Source organism: Bos mutus, chromosome 22 (assembly GCF_027580195.1).
Source record: "Bos mutus isolate GX-2022 chromosome 22, NWIPB_WYAK_1.1, whole genome shotgun sequence".
NCBI classification, from domain to species: domain Eukaryota; kingdom Metazoa; phylum Chordata; class Mammalia; order Artiodactyla; family Bovidae; genus Bos; species Bos mutus.
The window spans coordinates 19019158-19035037 of NC_091638.1; the positions used below are offsets into that span (position 1 = coordinate 19019158).

At 39.9% G+C, this 15880-nt stretch overlaps 1 protein-coding gene across 1 annotated transcript in view; it reads right to left on the reverse strand.

The window, feature by feature from the left end:
• GRM7 (glutamate metabotropic receptor 7) overlaps window positions 1–15880 on the reverse strand; it is a 593261-nt gene that overhangs the window by 136769 nt on the left and 440612 nt on the right. The window contains exon 7 of the mRNA XM_070360052.1: window positions 4149–5084. Coding sequence (XP_070216153.1) covers window positions 4149–5084 — 936 coding nt within the window. The remainder of the gene's footprint in view (window positions 1–4148; window positions 5085–15880) is intronic.

A 15880-nucleotide genomic window follows, 5' to 3' on the forward strand; every position in this document is an offset into this window, starting at 1 on the left:
GGAAGACTAATTAAAGCACATCCCATTTCCCTGACTATTCTTTGCCTTTAATCAGATTAATCTTAATGAAAACTGTTCAATGTCTTTAGCACAGTAACAACAAACAGCTCGATGGGAAGAGGTATCGGCAGTCATTCGTTGGAACCCAACACTAAGTCAGAAATAGCATATGGATGTCAAGTTCCTTCTAGTTCAGATGCATTGGTAGTGGTTGCCTAAACACTGTAACGATAAGGATTTTAAGACCTTAAGATTTTAAACCCCACTCCAGGGTTTCAGGGGAAGCATGCCATGATTGATTAGTGATGTCTGCCTTGGGCATGGATTAGGGGATGATTACCTCCCTGCCTAATATTTCTGATCCTGGGCTGGTCTTGCTTTTTGTTCAGATTCTGGGGTGTTATCTGCTATCAATGAAAAATCAGAAGGTCTGGTGTGTAGTCCTAGTCCTTCAGGAAATACTCCTGGGGAACACATCTCCCTGCCTGCTCTCTTGTTATCTCTGGTTCAGAGCCAGTGCCTTGGGCCTAGCTTTTAAGAGCTCCAGTCCAAACTATGACGTTGATGCTTTACTCAGACCTTCTGACTCTATACTTTGTCTCTGACCATGGATAGTATCTTTCTGACCTTTTGGTTCTTTGATGGATCCCTCATTTCTTTGGCATGATAATTAATTTATTCCAAAAGGTGCTTAAATTAGAAATCAGGACATATTTAGAGAGTGTCTTTGTTCAGTTCAGTTCAGTCACTCAGTCGTGTCTGACTCTTTGCAACCCCATGAACCGCAGCACGCCAGGCCTCCCTTTCTATCACCAGAGCTTACCCAAACCCATGTCCATTGAGTCAGTGATGCCATCCAACCATCTCATCCTCTGTCGTCCCCTTCTCCTCCTGCCCTCAATCTTTCCCAGCATCAGGGTCTTTTCAAATGAGTCAGTTCTTCGCATCAGGTGGCCAAAGTATTGGAGTTTCAGCTTCACCATCAGTACTTCCAATGAACACTCAGGACTTATTTCCTTTAGGATGGACTGACTGGATCTCCTTGCAATCCAAGGGACTCTCTTATTGCCTTTGTAGAGCCAATGGGTACAAAACTTGTCTTCTTGACCATGTGTAAGAAACGAAATATTGGCTTACCTAGAAAGTTCTCCAGACAACTGGCTAAAAACCCCAGATAAACACACCATCTATAGGGTTTCCCAGATTTGGGCAGGGTAACCTGTATCCGTCCCTGGGTGCACACACAAGTTTTTGTAAAGATATGCCCACAAGCCACGCCTGTTTTCCGTGAATCTGTGAGACTGCTCTCACAGATTGTGCCAGTGTGCAACAACAGGATATCAGAGCACTTCTCTAGACAAGCTAGCTCTTGCTGTGCTATTGTTCTACCATTTACAGTGTTTCCTTGAATCATTTCAGACACATAAATTTAATCCTTAGATAAGGAAACGTTATTTTATGGCTAGAGTTTCCCTCTTCCATCCCTGACCATGTCACAAGATCCTCATTCTAGACGTCACAAGGTTAGCAAGGAAAAGAGAAGACAATGGTCATATTCTGTGCCCTCCTTAACAAAAGCAAAAATCAAATTCATGAGGGTTGATGTTTTGCAAGACAATACTTCTCATATTGTGCTAATGTACGTACTCGTACTTTATGCTGTGCTAATGAACTCAACTGATGAGAAGTTTCACAAAGATATCGTTAATCAAAACAAATTCAATTTCCTGAAAGAGTAAACAGTTATTACTGAGCTCATTGCTTAATCTGCCTTTTTTTGTGTGTCTTATAACAATGGAATTCTTCCATTTGAAATACTTCAACTCTTAAATCTAAACAAAAATGGAAGGACTGTGATTTTGTATGTTTTAGGTTGGCAATAACGCCTTCAGTGTGATATCTTTTTGCATTTTGCAATTTGCTGCCTTCCACAACTCAAATTTCATGGTTTCATTTACAGAAGAAAAATATTTTTAATTGATCACTCATGCTTCTCTAGCCATATGCCTACCACAAAGGCATGCACATTTTCATACAAAATTCACTGTTTCCATTTGGCAATTGAGTACCTTTAACTGTGTGAATCAACAATGTAAAACATTATAATCCATTGAGAATACACTAATAGAAATATATGCCTTCTAAACCCTGGTGTACAGAGCATATTGCTTAAAGACAGCTTAATTATTCCTGTAATCCTGTTCTCCCAATGCAATGTCTTCTAGAACACTTAGAATCAGTGAATTCAAATCCTGAAAACTTTTATACTTCTCAAGTTTTTAAGTGGGTAAATTATATCCCTGATGTTAACTGACAAGATTAAAAATCATGACCAGAAATAATAAATGAAATGGTAGAGACCTATATTGCCAAATATTCATTAAAACAAGGCTCATCTATAGAACAATTGCAATGATGCCTGCCTTTCACATTTCTCAAGCATAAATTTCCAAGAAAAAGATTTCATGTTTTTAACCTGTTGCATGGGTAATACTTATCACGTCCATAGACTTTGATGCTGCACATCATTCCCCATGAACATGTCCATGGTTATCAACTTACTGGCATACACTGCATTTCACTACTCCAACTGGCATGGCACTATTCCTCTGGCCCAAGGATAGATAAAGTAATGAAATGATATTCAATTGATTTCACAGTACACATGTGTTATGAATTTGAAACACATTTCTGACACATACTATGCTCCTTGAGCATATATTTTAGAAGAACTTACTCTAAGGACTTCCTTTTATGACTCAAACCGTAATCTGGAACCATTCACAGTCCTTGGTTTTAGAATACTATGTGGTTTCATTTTCATTTTAAAGACAGCCCCAACTTCTAGCTGCTGAATCAAACCATTTAGGGGAAAGACATATTTTCAGTTGGAAAACTAGCCAAAGTCCACTAATCCCTTCTATGATTATACAGAGAACAGAAGTAACAATGTAAGCAGTCAGATTCAACTAATTTGAGAAGCAAGGATATGTAAATTTGTAGCCATTTCGACTTCAGTCCTTGTTTTCCCCATTTAGGGCACTAAGTCCTTCAATGTTTAACAGACTTCTCCAAAGTAGCATGGAATCAGGCTCCACATTTGATGTGCTGACCTCTCATCAAGCTACACTTGCACTTTCTCTCTAGAGCATCCAGTGAGGGCTTAGTCCCAGTTCTGGTTTCAGCCGTACCAGCCAATCAGAGCCAACTTCAGTGAGGAACGGACAAGACAGCTCATTAAGATCAACCTGTTAGGACTGCCCAATTTGCATATACCCACAACCATACACGGGTAAGCACAGAACTCAGATATATATAAATCACATTCAGAATCAACACTGTAGCACTGCATGATTTGCCCACATTCACATCTCCAGATAGACACACACTGATTGCATTAAGATTCAACATATTACAACTGCTAAACTTACCGACTCCTATAAAACATGTAACTATATGATGGGAGCATGTATACTGAACATACCTTGGACCAACATAGTAAAGCCCAATCATTTTGAAAACTTTGAACTTTTGTGGCTGAATATAGCTAATCCAGCTACATTAACTCCATCATTTGAAACAATTAATATACATCCAGCTGTTAGGAGCCTAGAGTAGAATCAACATCAAAGTTCTCCTATATCCACCAATTTAGAGATCCATGTAGATATACATGTTGTATAGCTCACATACATGACCTAATCCACAAGGAGTGCCTACACAGCTGCTACGAAGAAAGAGAGCTGGCAACGATCACCCTCATCCTTGGGAATAATGGACTATGCCCTCCTCTCTTATCCTGAGGAAATAGGTATGAAAGAAGAGGGAGTGGGTAATGAATGAATACGAAGGCTTAGTTGAGACAGATTATTTTATGCTGGATAATCTCTTGCTACACTGAATCACTCTAATAAGTTAACTTGAAAAGGCTTACCTTTGGTTGGTTTCCAGTGGAATGAATGTAGCTCAGCTCAACGCAGGTTTTAGACTTCTGCAGCATCCATCTGTACTAATTTAGGATTTGCCTAGGCTTGGGAATATCATTCTACATTCTAAAACCTCTCGCTCTATACATTCAATCTGGTTTCAATATTTACAAAAAGAAACACGTCTTTGAAACGTGTGGTGTGGTGTGCGTTTTCACTTACCTTTTCTGCTGATTGAGCGGTGCCAAAAAAAATTGGAATGAAGGCAAGCCAAACTATACATGTCGTGTACATGGTGAATCCGATGGGCTTGGCTTCATTAAAGTTCTCTGGGACACCCCGAGTCTTGATGGCATACACAGTGCACGTGACCATCAGAAGGATGCTATATCCCAAGGAGCAGATGATCTGTAGGTCCGTAATGTCACACTTGAGAACCCCCCGGGCCTGCTCGGGGTTCATCGTCTTATGTTCATCATAGTCTATGATGATATTAGGTGGGTCAACACCGAACCATATGAAAACGCCGAGAAGCTGAACTGATATTAAACTGGAAGTGATCGCCAGCTGTGACGTTGGGCTTATGAGTCTGGGGGCTGTCACTGATTTCTTGCCCTGTTCAAATATGCGGTAAATCCGATTGGTTTTGGTCAAGAGGGCTGCGTAACTAATGCACATACCCAAGCCCAAGAAAACTCTCCGGAAAGAACACACTGCCACGTCGGGTTTGGCTATCATCAGGAAGGTGATGATGTAGCAGAGAAAGATGCCCGTCAACAGAACGTAGCTCAGTTCCCGCCCAGACGCCCGAACGATGGGAGTGTCATTGTAGCGGATGAAAGTGGCCATGACGAATATGGTGGCGATGATTCCCAACATGGCAAGAAAGACGGGGATGACAGCCCAAGGCGAGTGCCATTCCAGTTTGATGATGGGGATATCCTGGCAGCCAGTTCGGTTTTCATTGGGCCGCTGGTCGTAGGGGCAATGCTGGCACGTCATCTCATCAAACTGGTACTGGTAGCCGTCACAGGGCTCACAGGTCCAGCAGCAAGGAGTTCCCTTCTGTGTCTTCTTTCTTTGCCCAGGCTTGCAGGGCATCGTACACACAGAGGCGGGGATCTCCCGGACTCCTTTACCCCACTGCATGTCCTCTATCTGTAGCAAGAAATAAGAGGGTGAAACAGGTAGGTTAGTTAAGAGGAAAAAACAAACAGTAATTACAGCAACATGTGAGACCTGGCGAGGTAAACTAACTAACCCCAGCTGGTAGAAGCTACAACCAAGATTCGACCCACACCATTCACTGCAGCATCCTTATTCTTCCCGACCCAGGGATCGAACCTGGGTCTCTCGCATTGCAGGCAGACGCTTTACCATCTGAGCCACCAGGGAAATCCTCCTAACTACTACAGAGTGTGCCGAACATGCCTGATTATAAGAATCCCTGGGGTAGCTTTCAGAAGTACAAATTTCATGTTCCCACCTAGAACCCCAAAATAAGAATATCCTGAAAAGGAGCCTTTGGAGCTTTATTTTCAACAAGTACTCAGAAGATTCTTAAAATTATTCAGTGATTACTGACACGCTCTCTACTGCCGTCTCCTGGACAAGAAGTGCAAATGTCCCAAGTTAAGTTAAAAATCTTTAATATGAAATGCTACACTCATTTCTCTGATTAGATGCTTTAAAAAAAAAAAGTGTTTTTCAGTTCTTTTGGAAGATATGTCAGAGCTGGCCACTTTTTCTAAAATTCTGTAAGCATCACTGCCATTTCATTGAGAAGTTTCGAACTGAATGAACCTATTCTATTTCTCACAGAGGAGTGATAAGGTTCATTATCAAAAGTTTTAATTGTAGCTCTGGAAGCATTTGATAAGAAAATAATACAGTCTGGAAACCTCTAAAGATTAGCCATGTACCTATTTGAAGATGAAATTTAAACTGAAACACTATATCCTAGAGGAAGATGAAAGTATGCTTACTTAATTAGAATACTGGCTTTCTGGAGGGGAATTCATAATTAAAAGTCTTCTGAGAAGTAAAGGCATTAGATACAAATAAGAGCTTTATCGCTGGGATGACATCTCATCTTTTCCAGCACAGCATCTATTATTTTTATTTTCCTGATATCAGTCCTCTGAATTTCATCCCCACCACGTGCTTCCTGCGAGATATTGGGAGGTTCTTTGACAATTACCTGGAGGGGTTTTTACAACCCAGTATGCTGAGTCTGCTGCACTCAATATGCCAGCAAATTTGGAAAACTCAGCAGTGGCCACAGGACTGGAAAAGGTCAGTTTTCATTCCAATCCCAAAGAAAAGGCAATGCCAAAGAATGCTCAAACTACTGCACAATTGCACTCATCTCACATGCTTGCAAAGTAATGCTCAAAATTCTCCAAGCCAGGCTTCAGCAAATTGTAAACCGTGAACTTCCTGATGTTCAAGCTGGTTTTAGAAAAGGCAGAGGAACCAGAGATCAAATTGCCAACATCTGCTGGATCATGAAAAAAGCAAGAGAGTTCCAGAAAAACATCTATTTCTGCTTTATTGGCTATGCCAAAGCCCTTGACTGTGTGGATCACAATAAACTCTGGAAAATTCTGAAAGAGATGGGAATACCAGACCGCCTGACCTGCCTCTTGAGAAACCTGTATGCAGGTCAGGAAGCAACAGTTAGAACTGGACATGGAACAACAGACTGGTTCCAAATAGGAAAAGGAGTACGTCAAGGCTGTATATTGTCACCCTGCTTATTTAACTTCTATGCAGAGTACATCATGAGAAATGCAGGGCTGGACGAAACACAAACTGGAATCAAGACTGCCAGGAGAAATATCAATAACCTCAGATATGCAGATGACACCACCCTTATGGCAGAAAGCAAAGAAGAACTAAAGAGCCTCTTGATGAAAGTGAAAGAGGAGAGTGAAAAAGTTGGCTTAAAGCTCAACATTCAGAAAACGAAGATCATGGCATCTGGCCCCATTACTTCATGGGAAATAGATGGGGAAATAGTGGAAACAGTGTCAGACTTTATTTTTGGGGCCCCAAAATCACTGCAGATGGTGACTGAAATTAAAAGACGCTTACTCCTTGGAAGGAAAGTTATGACCAACCTAGACAGCATATTCAAAAGCAGAGACACTACTTTGCCAACAAAGGTCTGTCCAGTCAAGGCTATGGTTTTTCAAGTGGTCATGTATGGATGTGAGAGTTGGACTGTGAAGAAAGCTGAGTGTCGAAGAATCGATGCTTTTGAACTGTGGTGTTGGAGAAGACTCTTGAGAGTCCCTTGGACTGCAAGGAGATCCAACCAGTCCATTCTGAAGGAGATCAGCCCTGGAATTTCTTTGGAAGGAATGATGCTAAAGCTGAAACTCCAATACTTTGGCCACCTCATGCAAAGAATTGACTCATTGGAAAAGACTCTGATGCTGGGAGGGATTGGGGGCAGGAGGAGAAGGGGACGACAGAGGATGAGATGGCTGGATGGCATCACTGAGAGTTTAGGTGAATTCCAGGAGTTGGTGATGGACAGGAAGACCTGGTGTGCTGCAATTCATGAGGTCACAAAAAGTTGGACACAACTGAGTGACTGAACTGAACTGATGCTGAGCCCCACTCTCAGATTTTCTGATTCACTGGGACTAGGAGGGGGCTGGAGAGTATGTATTTCTAACAAAATCTCAGATGGTGTATCTAGAGATTCTCTGTCACACCTTGTAAACACTGACATGTTCCAACCTCCCAGTCACAGAGACTGCATCAGGAATGGGGTCATTATGGCATGATGCAGAATTTAACTTTGTTACTTTTACAGAGATTACATAGGACAAAAATCTTTGCTTTTGCTGGACTTGCAGTTTCCAGGATATATGGATGTGGTGTGCATGGCTACAAGAAGAAAGGCATTTGTCAGAGAAGGAAGCCAATGTAAAGGAAAACAGAGCAGAGAGTTGAAGAGGACTCTCTATCCATGAGCTTGCTTAGGTTCCTGGATATAGCTGTGCCTGAAGCAGGTTTTCCATACATTGTGTCATTATGTGAGCCAGGAAATTCTGTGATGCTTAAATACTTTAAATTGCATTTATATTACTTATCACCAAACGTCCTGACTCCAGGAGTTGGTGAGGGACAGGGAAGCCTGGCATGCTGCCATCCATGGGGTCGCAAAGAGTTGGATGTGACTGAACTGAACTGAAGGGTCTTGAAGAATATACCAACTAATAACTTCAGTATCTGTAATCTGCAAAAAAGATTCACTTAAAAGAGAAAAATACAGAATAAATTCCAATGAAAAAATTTGGCTGATAATCCCCATATCTAGTTAATTAAATTTTTATGATATTTGAACTAAAATATAGATTAGAAAGATACTGGAAAGTCTGAGACTTTTTAAAAAAATGCCTACTTTTAAGAGATAAGGGAGGGGTTACTAATTTATTGCACAGTGAAATTCCATTGCTGTGTTAAAACAGGATGCAGTGTATAGCAGGGTGTGATATTTCCATCAAAACTTGAATGAGAACTACATTTAACATCCAAATCAAATGTAGTTAACTCTGGAAAAAAAGAATGGTTCAAAGATTAAACTTTATAAAATATAACCTAGTGGTTGAATTTAAACTTTAATCAGAGACCCAAGAATCTTCGGATGACTTCTATGAACTCATTTGCATGAACACAAAGCCCAAGCCAGCATTAATAAATCTAACTAAATTTAAAATGTAATCATTTCTTTCTCAACATCATCATTTTTGAGCCAGTAAGTCACTGGCAGCTGTCCCAAAATCATAAAATTAAGGAAATAATTTGTAATAAGAGAGAATGAGACATGCATTAACTTTATAAATGTCCAATTTCAAGAAGTGGGAGCCTAAAAAAATTGCTATTATTAATACAAATGTTTCCAAATGTCAAAGTAAAAGGCCCTACTCATGATCAGTAAGAAATATTAACAACAACAACAAAAAACTTACAAATAAATTTCATTAGCTAAGCTTGAGATGGCCTGATTCCAACATGAGTGGAAACTAAAATGTCATATGATTAAACTTGATCTATGGAACAGATGTAGGGCTCAAATATAAAAACAAATTATCATTATATGTAATATTTTAAAGCCAATTTCAAGTGTTGCCAACTTGCAACCCCCTCCTCCTTTCAAACAAAATGGTCAGCAAAGTTGAACAGATTTTCTTCCCTCAGACTTAACCAAATATATACAAAAGCTATAACCACAAACATTACATTGACTGATTACTTAATTTGTTTTCAATTTTCATTTAAAGTAGATCTCCACTCAATTTAATTGTATATATTAAAGCAGCAAAGTTGCCTCTTGCTCCAAATGAACAAAAGTCTAATTTACTTGCTTTGACAACAAGAATCATTATTGAAAATATAATCTATGTTCCATAAATGGACTGACTAACCTTTAAGAACTCCAGTAAGTGAGAATTTTGTTAAAGCAATACACATGATTTGTCTGTATCTCTACCTATCCACACAAATTCAGAGCCTTGTTTAATAAGAATAAACAGCTGCAAATGTCATGGGCACCTGTTTAAAAGAGAATAATAATTTAGGGCTATGGATTTGTTGTTGTTCAGTCACTCAGTCATGTCCAACTCTTTGCAACCCCATGGACTGCAGCACACCAGGCTTCCCTATCCTTCACTATTTCCTGGAGTTTGTTCAACTCATCTCCACTGAGCTGGTGATGCCATCCAGCCATCTCATCCTTTGACAAATACTCGACTATAATGTCAATTGACTTTGTCAAAAGGCTAGAAAGAATGCAAATTTGAAGTTTGCTCTGAACTATGCAACAAAACTGTGTTTCAGTTAGCCAGAAAGCAAAATAAAATTGCAGAAAGATGAGAAAAAAAAAAGAAAATAGAAATCTCAAAGAGTGTCAGGTGACCAAAAAGGGAGGATTCCAAGCCCTGTGCCCACAGATGAATTCAAAAGGAGGAAGACTTCTCTTCCCTGGCAAGGACTCAGCCAATGAAGAGCTGAGGGACCCTTTGCCCTCCAACTTCCTTTTCCCCACCATAAAAGTATTCTCCTTCCCTTGCTGTGAGGGATCTTGCATGTGGCTTGCCATAGTTTCAGATTTCAAATTATAATTCCCTTGTTCAAATAAACCCATCTTTGCTGGAACAATGTATATCAGTCTATTTGTTTCAGGTTTGCAAAGACTAGAAAAAATGTTAGGATGGTCACCATTATCTTCTGTAGAAGACAGTTCTAAATTCCCTGATAAGGATGCATCTCCTTCCTGGGCACCCAAAGTTTATGGTTAATGGAGACCGGATCAGCTCAGTAGCTGGCTCACGGAGAAGGCCTGCTGAGATCTCAGTTCTTGGCAAGAGAGCTTGCTGTAGAGCTAGTACCATTAATTAGCACCATGGGTGGCACATAGATTTTTATAAGTAAGCAAATCAAAAGTTTAATAAAGAGAAAATTAGGCAATTATGGCTAATGAAAGCAAAAATAAGTCTTTTGTGGTATCCAAGCAAAGTGTTCTTTACTCTTTAAAGAAGAGACACAAAGAATTGACATGGTGTCATCAGTCTTTGATGTGCACAGATGTGAAACATGGAGCTGAAGCAGCCGTTTTGCCACCACAAAGACACAAACTGAAGGAATAAAGCCAACATGCTGAGGCTAGTAAAAGAAACCAAAATGGAATTTGTATCTTTGATGGGGTTGAAATAACTTTCTAGGGTCAACATGGAGCCACTCCTCTATGGGGTGTCATGTTAGTAAGCCAACACTTACACAACTTTCACATTCCTATAAACAAGCTTCATTCAGCCAGGAATGCAGTATGTCCACTTAGCCATTAGCCAATCTTCAAAGACTAAGTGAATTCAGGAGCTTCTCACCCCAAAAAGACTATGTGGGCTAATCAGATAATTTTTATATGTCTTTTCCTTGTTCTTCATTTTTTATCCTATAGGAGCTTTCTGCTTTCCACCCATTTTTCAGTTCTCTGAAAGAAGACTGTCCACAAAGTGTTAAGTAAAGTGTGCTGGTACCACCTAAATTGTCTTCTTTAATCATTTTTTAACAGTGACATCATGATGTCAACCACATGAACCAATACTGGTACCACCCAACCCTGAATTGTAAACATGAAATGATAAACTTCCCTTGGTTAACCAACACCTCATGGGTACCCCACTGCTTACAGTCAAACACTCTAATACACTCTTTCTTATTTCTGCATCTGGTATGTGAAGGCCTGAGACTAGTGGACAGTTAGCCAACAATTCAAGCTCTTGCATGATTAGTAGAGAGTTCCAGAAGAAAAGCAAACTTGTGAATTACACGAAATCAGAAACACTTGGTTTTGTCTCCTGAAAGCACTCAGAAAAGAGGGTGGGGAAGACCTGGACTCAGAAAATCAGCTGTGATCCCGCTGCTTCTGGCTCATACAGAGACAATGAAAAAGCACCTGTCAGCTGAAGTTTCTTAGCACATGTGCTGGCAAAGAAAAAAAGGTCTGGCTCTATACTCCATAGGGGGTGCAGAAACCTTATAATCACTGGAATTTTAAAATAAAACCCAATGAGTTTCTGTCTTACTGCCAAATGCAGGAATCAAACTGAGAGGATTTTTATAAACACTGTTCAGTGCATCCATTTTTATCTAGAAGAGATCTGTTCCTTTCCCCATACAGACGTCTTCTCTTTGAAAGAAAATTGTGTCACTCCAGAGATATCTTCTTCTGTGAAATTCCATGTGCATCTTTCCAGCGCATGCTCTGTAGAGCAGGCTGGCTGGTGCTTTTATTGCACAATTCCCTGCAATATTATTTTTGCTTATTAAAACCGTAACAGAATGAGCTAATTTAAAAAAGAGCTTTCTATTAAAACTCCATTTGTTCATTAAAATATATTTGTCCTGGCTAATTTATGGAAAAATCTTTTCAGGAAAAATGCACAGGAATGTGGAACACTTAACACTAGAAAAGAACCAGCTTTAGGTTCCAGTGTGGAGTGGGTAAGGGGGAACGGCTTCACAAGGAGTTTTGTAGCATGTCTATGCCTTTTTTTTTATTTTTATTTTTTGAGACTCAGTCCTGATTGTTAAACCTTAGGCAGCACGACTGGACTATAAAACAGAATTTCAGGACTGCTATAAACACACTTAATTCGGATACTACGTATTCAAAATGTGTAATTACTTGTACAATTCATCATTTTTAATGTACTCAAGGAAGAAAGTACTGTACACCTGCTTCATAAAACTGTACATAAAAGATTAATACATAGAAGAGTATGTAAAAGATTGGCTTTTAACTACAGTAGTCACTGGCCATCCACAGAGGGACTCAGAGCTTCATCTCACTATCAAGTCCCTTGAGCTCTGAGATGTAGATAGTTCTGTATTGTTACTGAGACATTTTTTTCTGATGTTGTTCCCAAGCTTGCTTGTACATACGAATCACTTGGGGATCTTCTTGGGGCAGCATTGTGTTTAAAAGCTCCTTTGATAATATGTAGACAAGTTTGGGAACTGATGAACTATACTCTCTGAAGGGCTGGGGTTTGGAAGAAAATATTTGTGTTGTTTAGAGAACCTAGTGACCGCAGGCTTCTATTCTTGACCTTACGATGCACTCGCTCTTTTAATGCACTTTTAATGAAAGTCTGAGAAGGTCACCTAAAATGTACAGTTATGCTCTTTTTATGATTTAATGGGAAAGTATGGAGCTGTAGTGGAATTACAAATTTCCACAGTTCAGAAAGGTCTCCAGACTTATGTTTCATAATGTTACTGGCCAAATAACAGAAAATGCCTACAGAGGCCCAGCACATAAACAAACGATGTGGGTGGGAGTAAGAAATAATTCTTGCTCCAAAAAACAAAGGCTAAAGGAACACAAATCAAATTATATGTCCATATAAATATATATATTAAATTACACATCAAGAACAGATTTCATAACAATTCTGCCTAAATGATCTGCATTTACTGTTTCAATGCCTGCATTTTCCTTAAACACAATGGAAAATGGGGTAGTTCTTGTTACATTTGCATAATTAAAAGCTCCCAGACTGACTGAACAGTTTATCCCTACAGTAACTGTAGATTTCTCTTTCTTCATCAAACCTTTCTATCCCTCTAATTACAAAGGGTTGACTTGACTTGGCTTGAGAACTTCCTTTTATTTATCTTTTCCCCAGAAGAATCAGCTTTCTGTGGAACCTCCAATTTTTCACAATGTTGACATGCTTCAAAAATACCATACACTCAGATGGCCACACTGAGCTGACACTGGTCAGCTATCTCTTTTGGAAACAATACTGCCAGGAGAGGAGCCATTTCCTTATAATTTACATGCTAACCACAAATCATTTCTTATTTAATCCCTCTCCGGGGACACAGTTCTCTAAATGATGCTTACCAATAAACATTAGGCATTTAATCGTGCTTTATTTATTAAAAACAACTGAAAGTAGTTTATTTTTTTTAAAGCATAGACTTTAGGATAATGTATAACATAAACATATTCACATATATGCCTCAAAAATACCTCAAGCAAGCTTGGTCAAAACTGAACTTATGATCTTCACCAGGGACTGGCCAGCTATGGCCCCAGTGAGCCAAATCCTGCTCACCATCTATTTTCATGAGTAGTTCTATCGGACCCCCCTCACTACACTGTTCATTTACATATTATCTATGGCTGACTGTACGCTACAATGAGAATGGAGGAGCTGTGAATGCAAGGCCTGTAAAACCCAACTTATTTACTATCTGGTCTTTTGCAGAAAACTCTGGCTGACTCAGAGGAAATGAAAAGAGAAGAACAAAGCCCTAGCACATGGCAGCTTTATCAGTCCATAAATCAGGAGTGGTGTCACCCTAGACCTCTTCCCTTCCTTTACTCCCCCTCCCATATCCAAGTGATCAACAACCTGTGCTGGATTTATCTCTTGTCATCATGTACATTAATTAGTTTATCCAACAAACTGTATAGTAAGTAAGCTTCCTGGGTCAGGACCAAAGGAGTCAAAAATGAACACTTTCGAGAAGTGAATTCTCTTTTCTTGCCTTTGTTATCACACCTCCTCTGCAAAAGTATTCTGTGGGGTTTCTTGGCCTCCCTTTCCTGCTGGCATTTTCTAATCCCATCCTCTGACTACAGCTAGACGGATTTAAGTGGAGATCTGACCAGGTCATCTTTTTGTTTATTCCTCAGTGACTTCTTCTTGCTCTTAGACCTGTTAGCGAGTGTTGTCTGTCAGGGACACACAGTAGGTGGCTTCTCCTGGCTGGCTACGTGAGTCCCAGGAAGCATCTTGTCCCACAGAGCGCCTTCTGCTGTCACGGGATGTTCAGCAACTCCTCGACCCACTCAGCTCTTGCTCAGGACACTCACCCCACTGGGTTAATTCCTCCTTTTATAACCCCTCGTGGATCCCTCTTCAAAGACTCTAGCACCATTTGTAATTATGCAAATCTGCGACTCATTAAAGTCTGTCCCCCAACTCCTCTGTAAACTCCATGAGGTCAGACCTTCTGTCCATTTATTCAGTGATGGATGCTCAGTATCTGAGAGTGGACTCAAGGGCCCTGGCAGGTGAAAGAGGTGAGAGAAAAGATTGACCCCTCCTCTAGAAGGGATTTTTCCCCAGCCAAAATTGCAGTTTTATGCACTTTTATTGTAATTAGACTTGATGAAAGGATCCATAAGGACTTATGTGAGTCTCATCTATTTTTTGTTCATTTAATACACACACATCTATAGAGTGTACGTTTACACTTGAAATGTCCTTGGCATTTTGAGGGAAGAAAGGGAATTAAATCTGGAGAACCGAGTTGCTAGGTAGTGGAACATAATTAATACACCATGGAGAGCGAAAAAAAAACAAACAACAGTCTGCATACAAGGACACAACTGGGTTTCAATAGGTAGCTGACTGTTCTCTGTACATTCTCCTCTGGTAAACTTTGCTACAGCTCAAAATAGAAAGAACAGGAGCTACGAAGTCAGCCTTTCCTGGGTTCAAAGGCAGGCTTCGTCTCTCCAGACACTGTGACCAAAGGCAAGTCAACAACTTGGAGCATCCATTGCCCAACCTTATTTGTTATGACTGAGACATTTGTTATAAAAGAGATAACATGTGCAAGGCAAGTGCCTGAGTAGCTTTCTAAATAATTATTATTTTTACTGGAGTGTTATGGCTATGATATTTTGGTTTCAATGATCAACTTAATCTAGGCAAAAACTTCAAGATGGCCACTGTCAGGCCTCGCCTCTCTCTTGAGCTTTTATTCTTACAGTCACATAGTATCAGCAATTAATGTAATAATGGCATTTCAGAGCCTGTAAGTATTGCCTTCCTTCTCATTTTCCAAATCTTACCACACATGCCTTGGACTCCAACAGACATGGGTTCAAATCCTAGCAGAGTGACACTGGTCAAGCCATTCGAACTTTCTGAACCTTATTTTTTTTATCTGTGAAACACAGTTATGATTTGTTCTTGTTCTTCAGTCAAGGCTGTATATTGTTACCTTGCTTATTTAACTTATATGCAGAGTACATCATAAGAAATGTTGGACTGGATGAAGTACAGGCTGGAATTAAGATTGCCAGGAGAAATATGCAGATGACACCACCCTTATGGCAGAAAGTGAAGAAGAACGAAAGAGCCTCTTGATGAAAGTGAAAGAGGGGAGTGAAAAAGCTGGCTTAAAGCTCAACATTCAGAAAACTAAGACCATGGCATCTGGTCTCATCACTTAATGGCAAATAGATGGGGAAACAGTGAGAGACTATCTTTTTGGGCTCCAAAATCACTGCAGATGGTGACTGAAGCCATGGAATTAAGACACTTGCTCCCTGGAAGAAGTTATAACCAACCTAGACAGCATATTAAAAAGTAGAGGCATTACTTTGCCAACAAAGATCCGTCTAGTCAAGG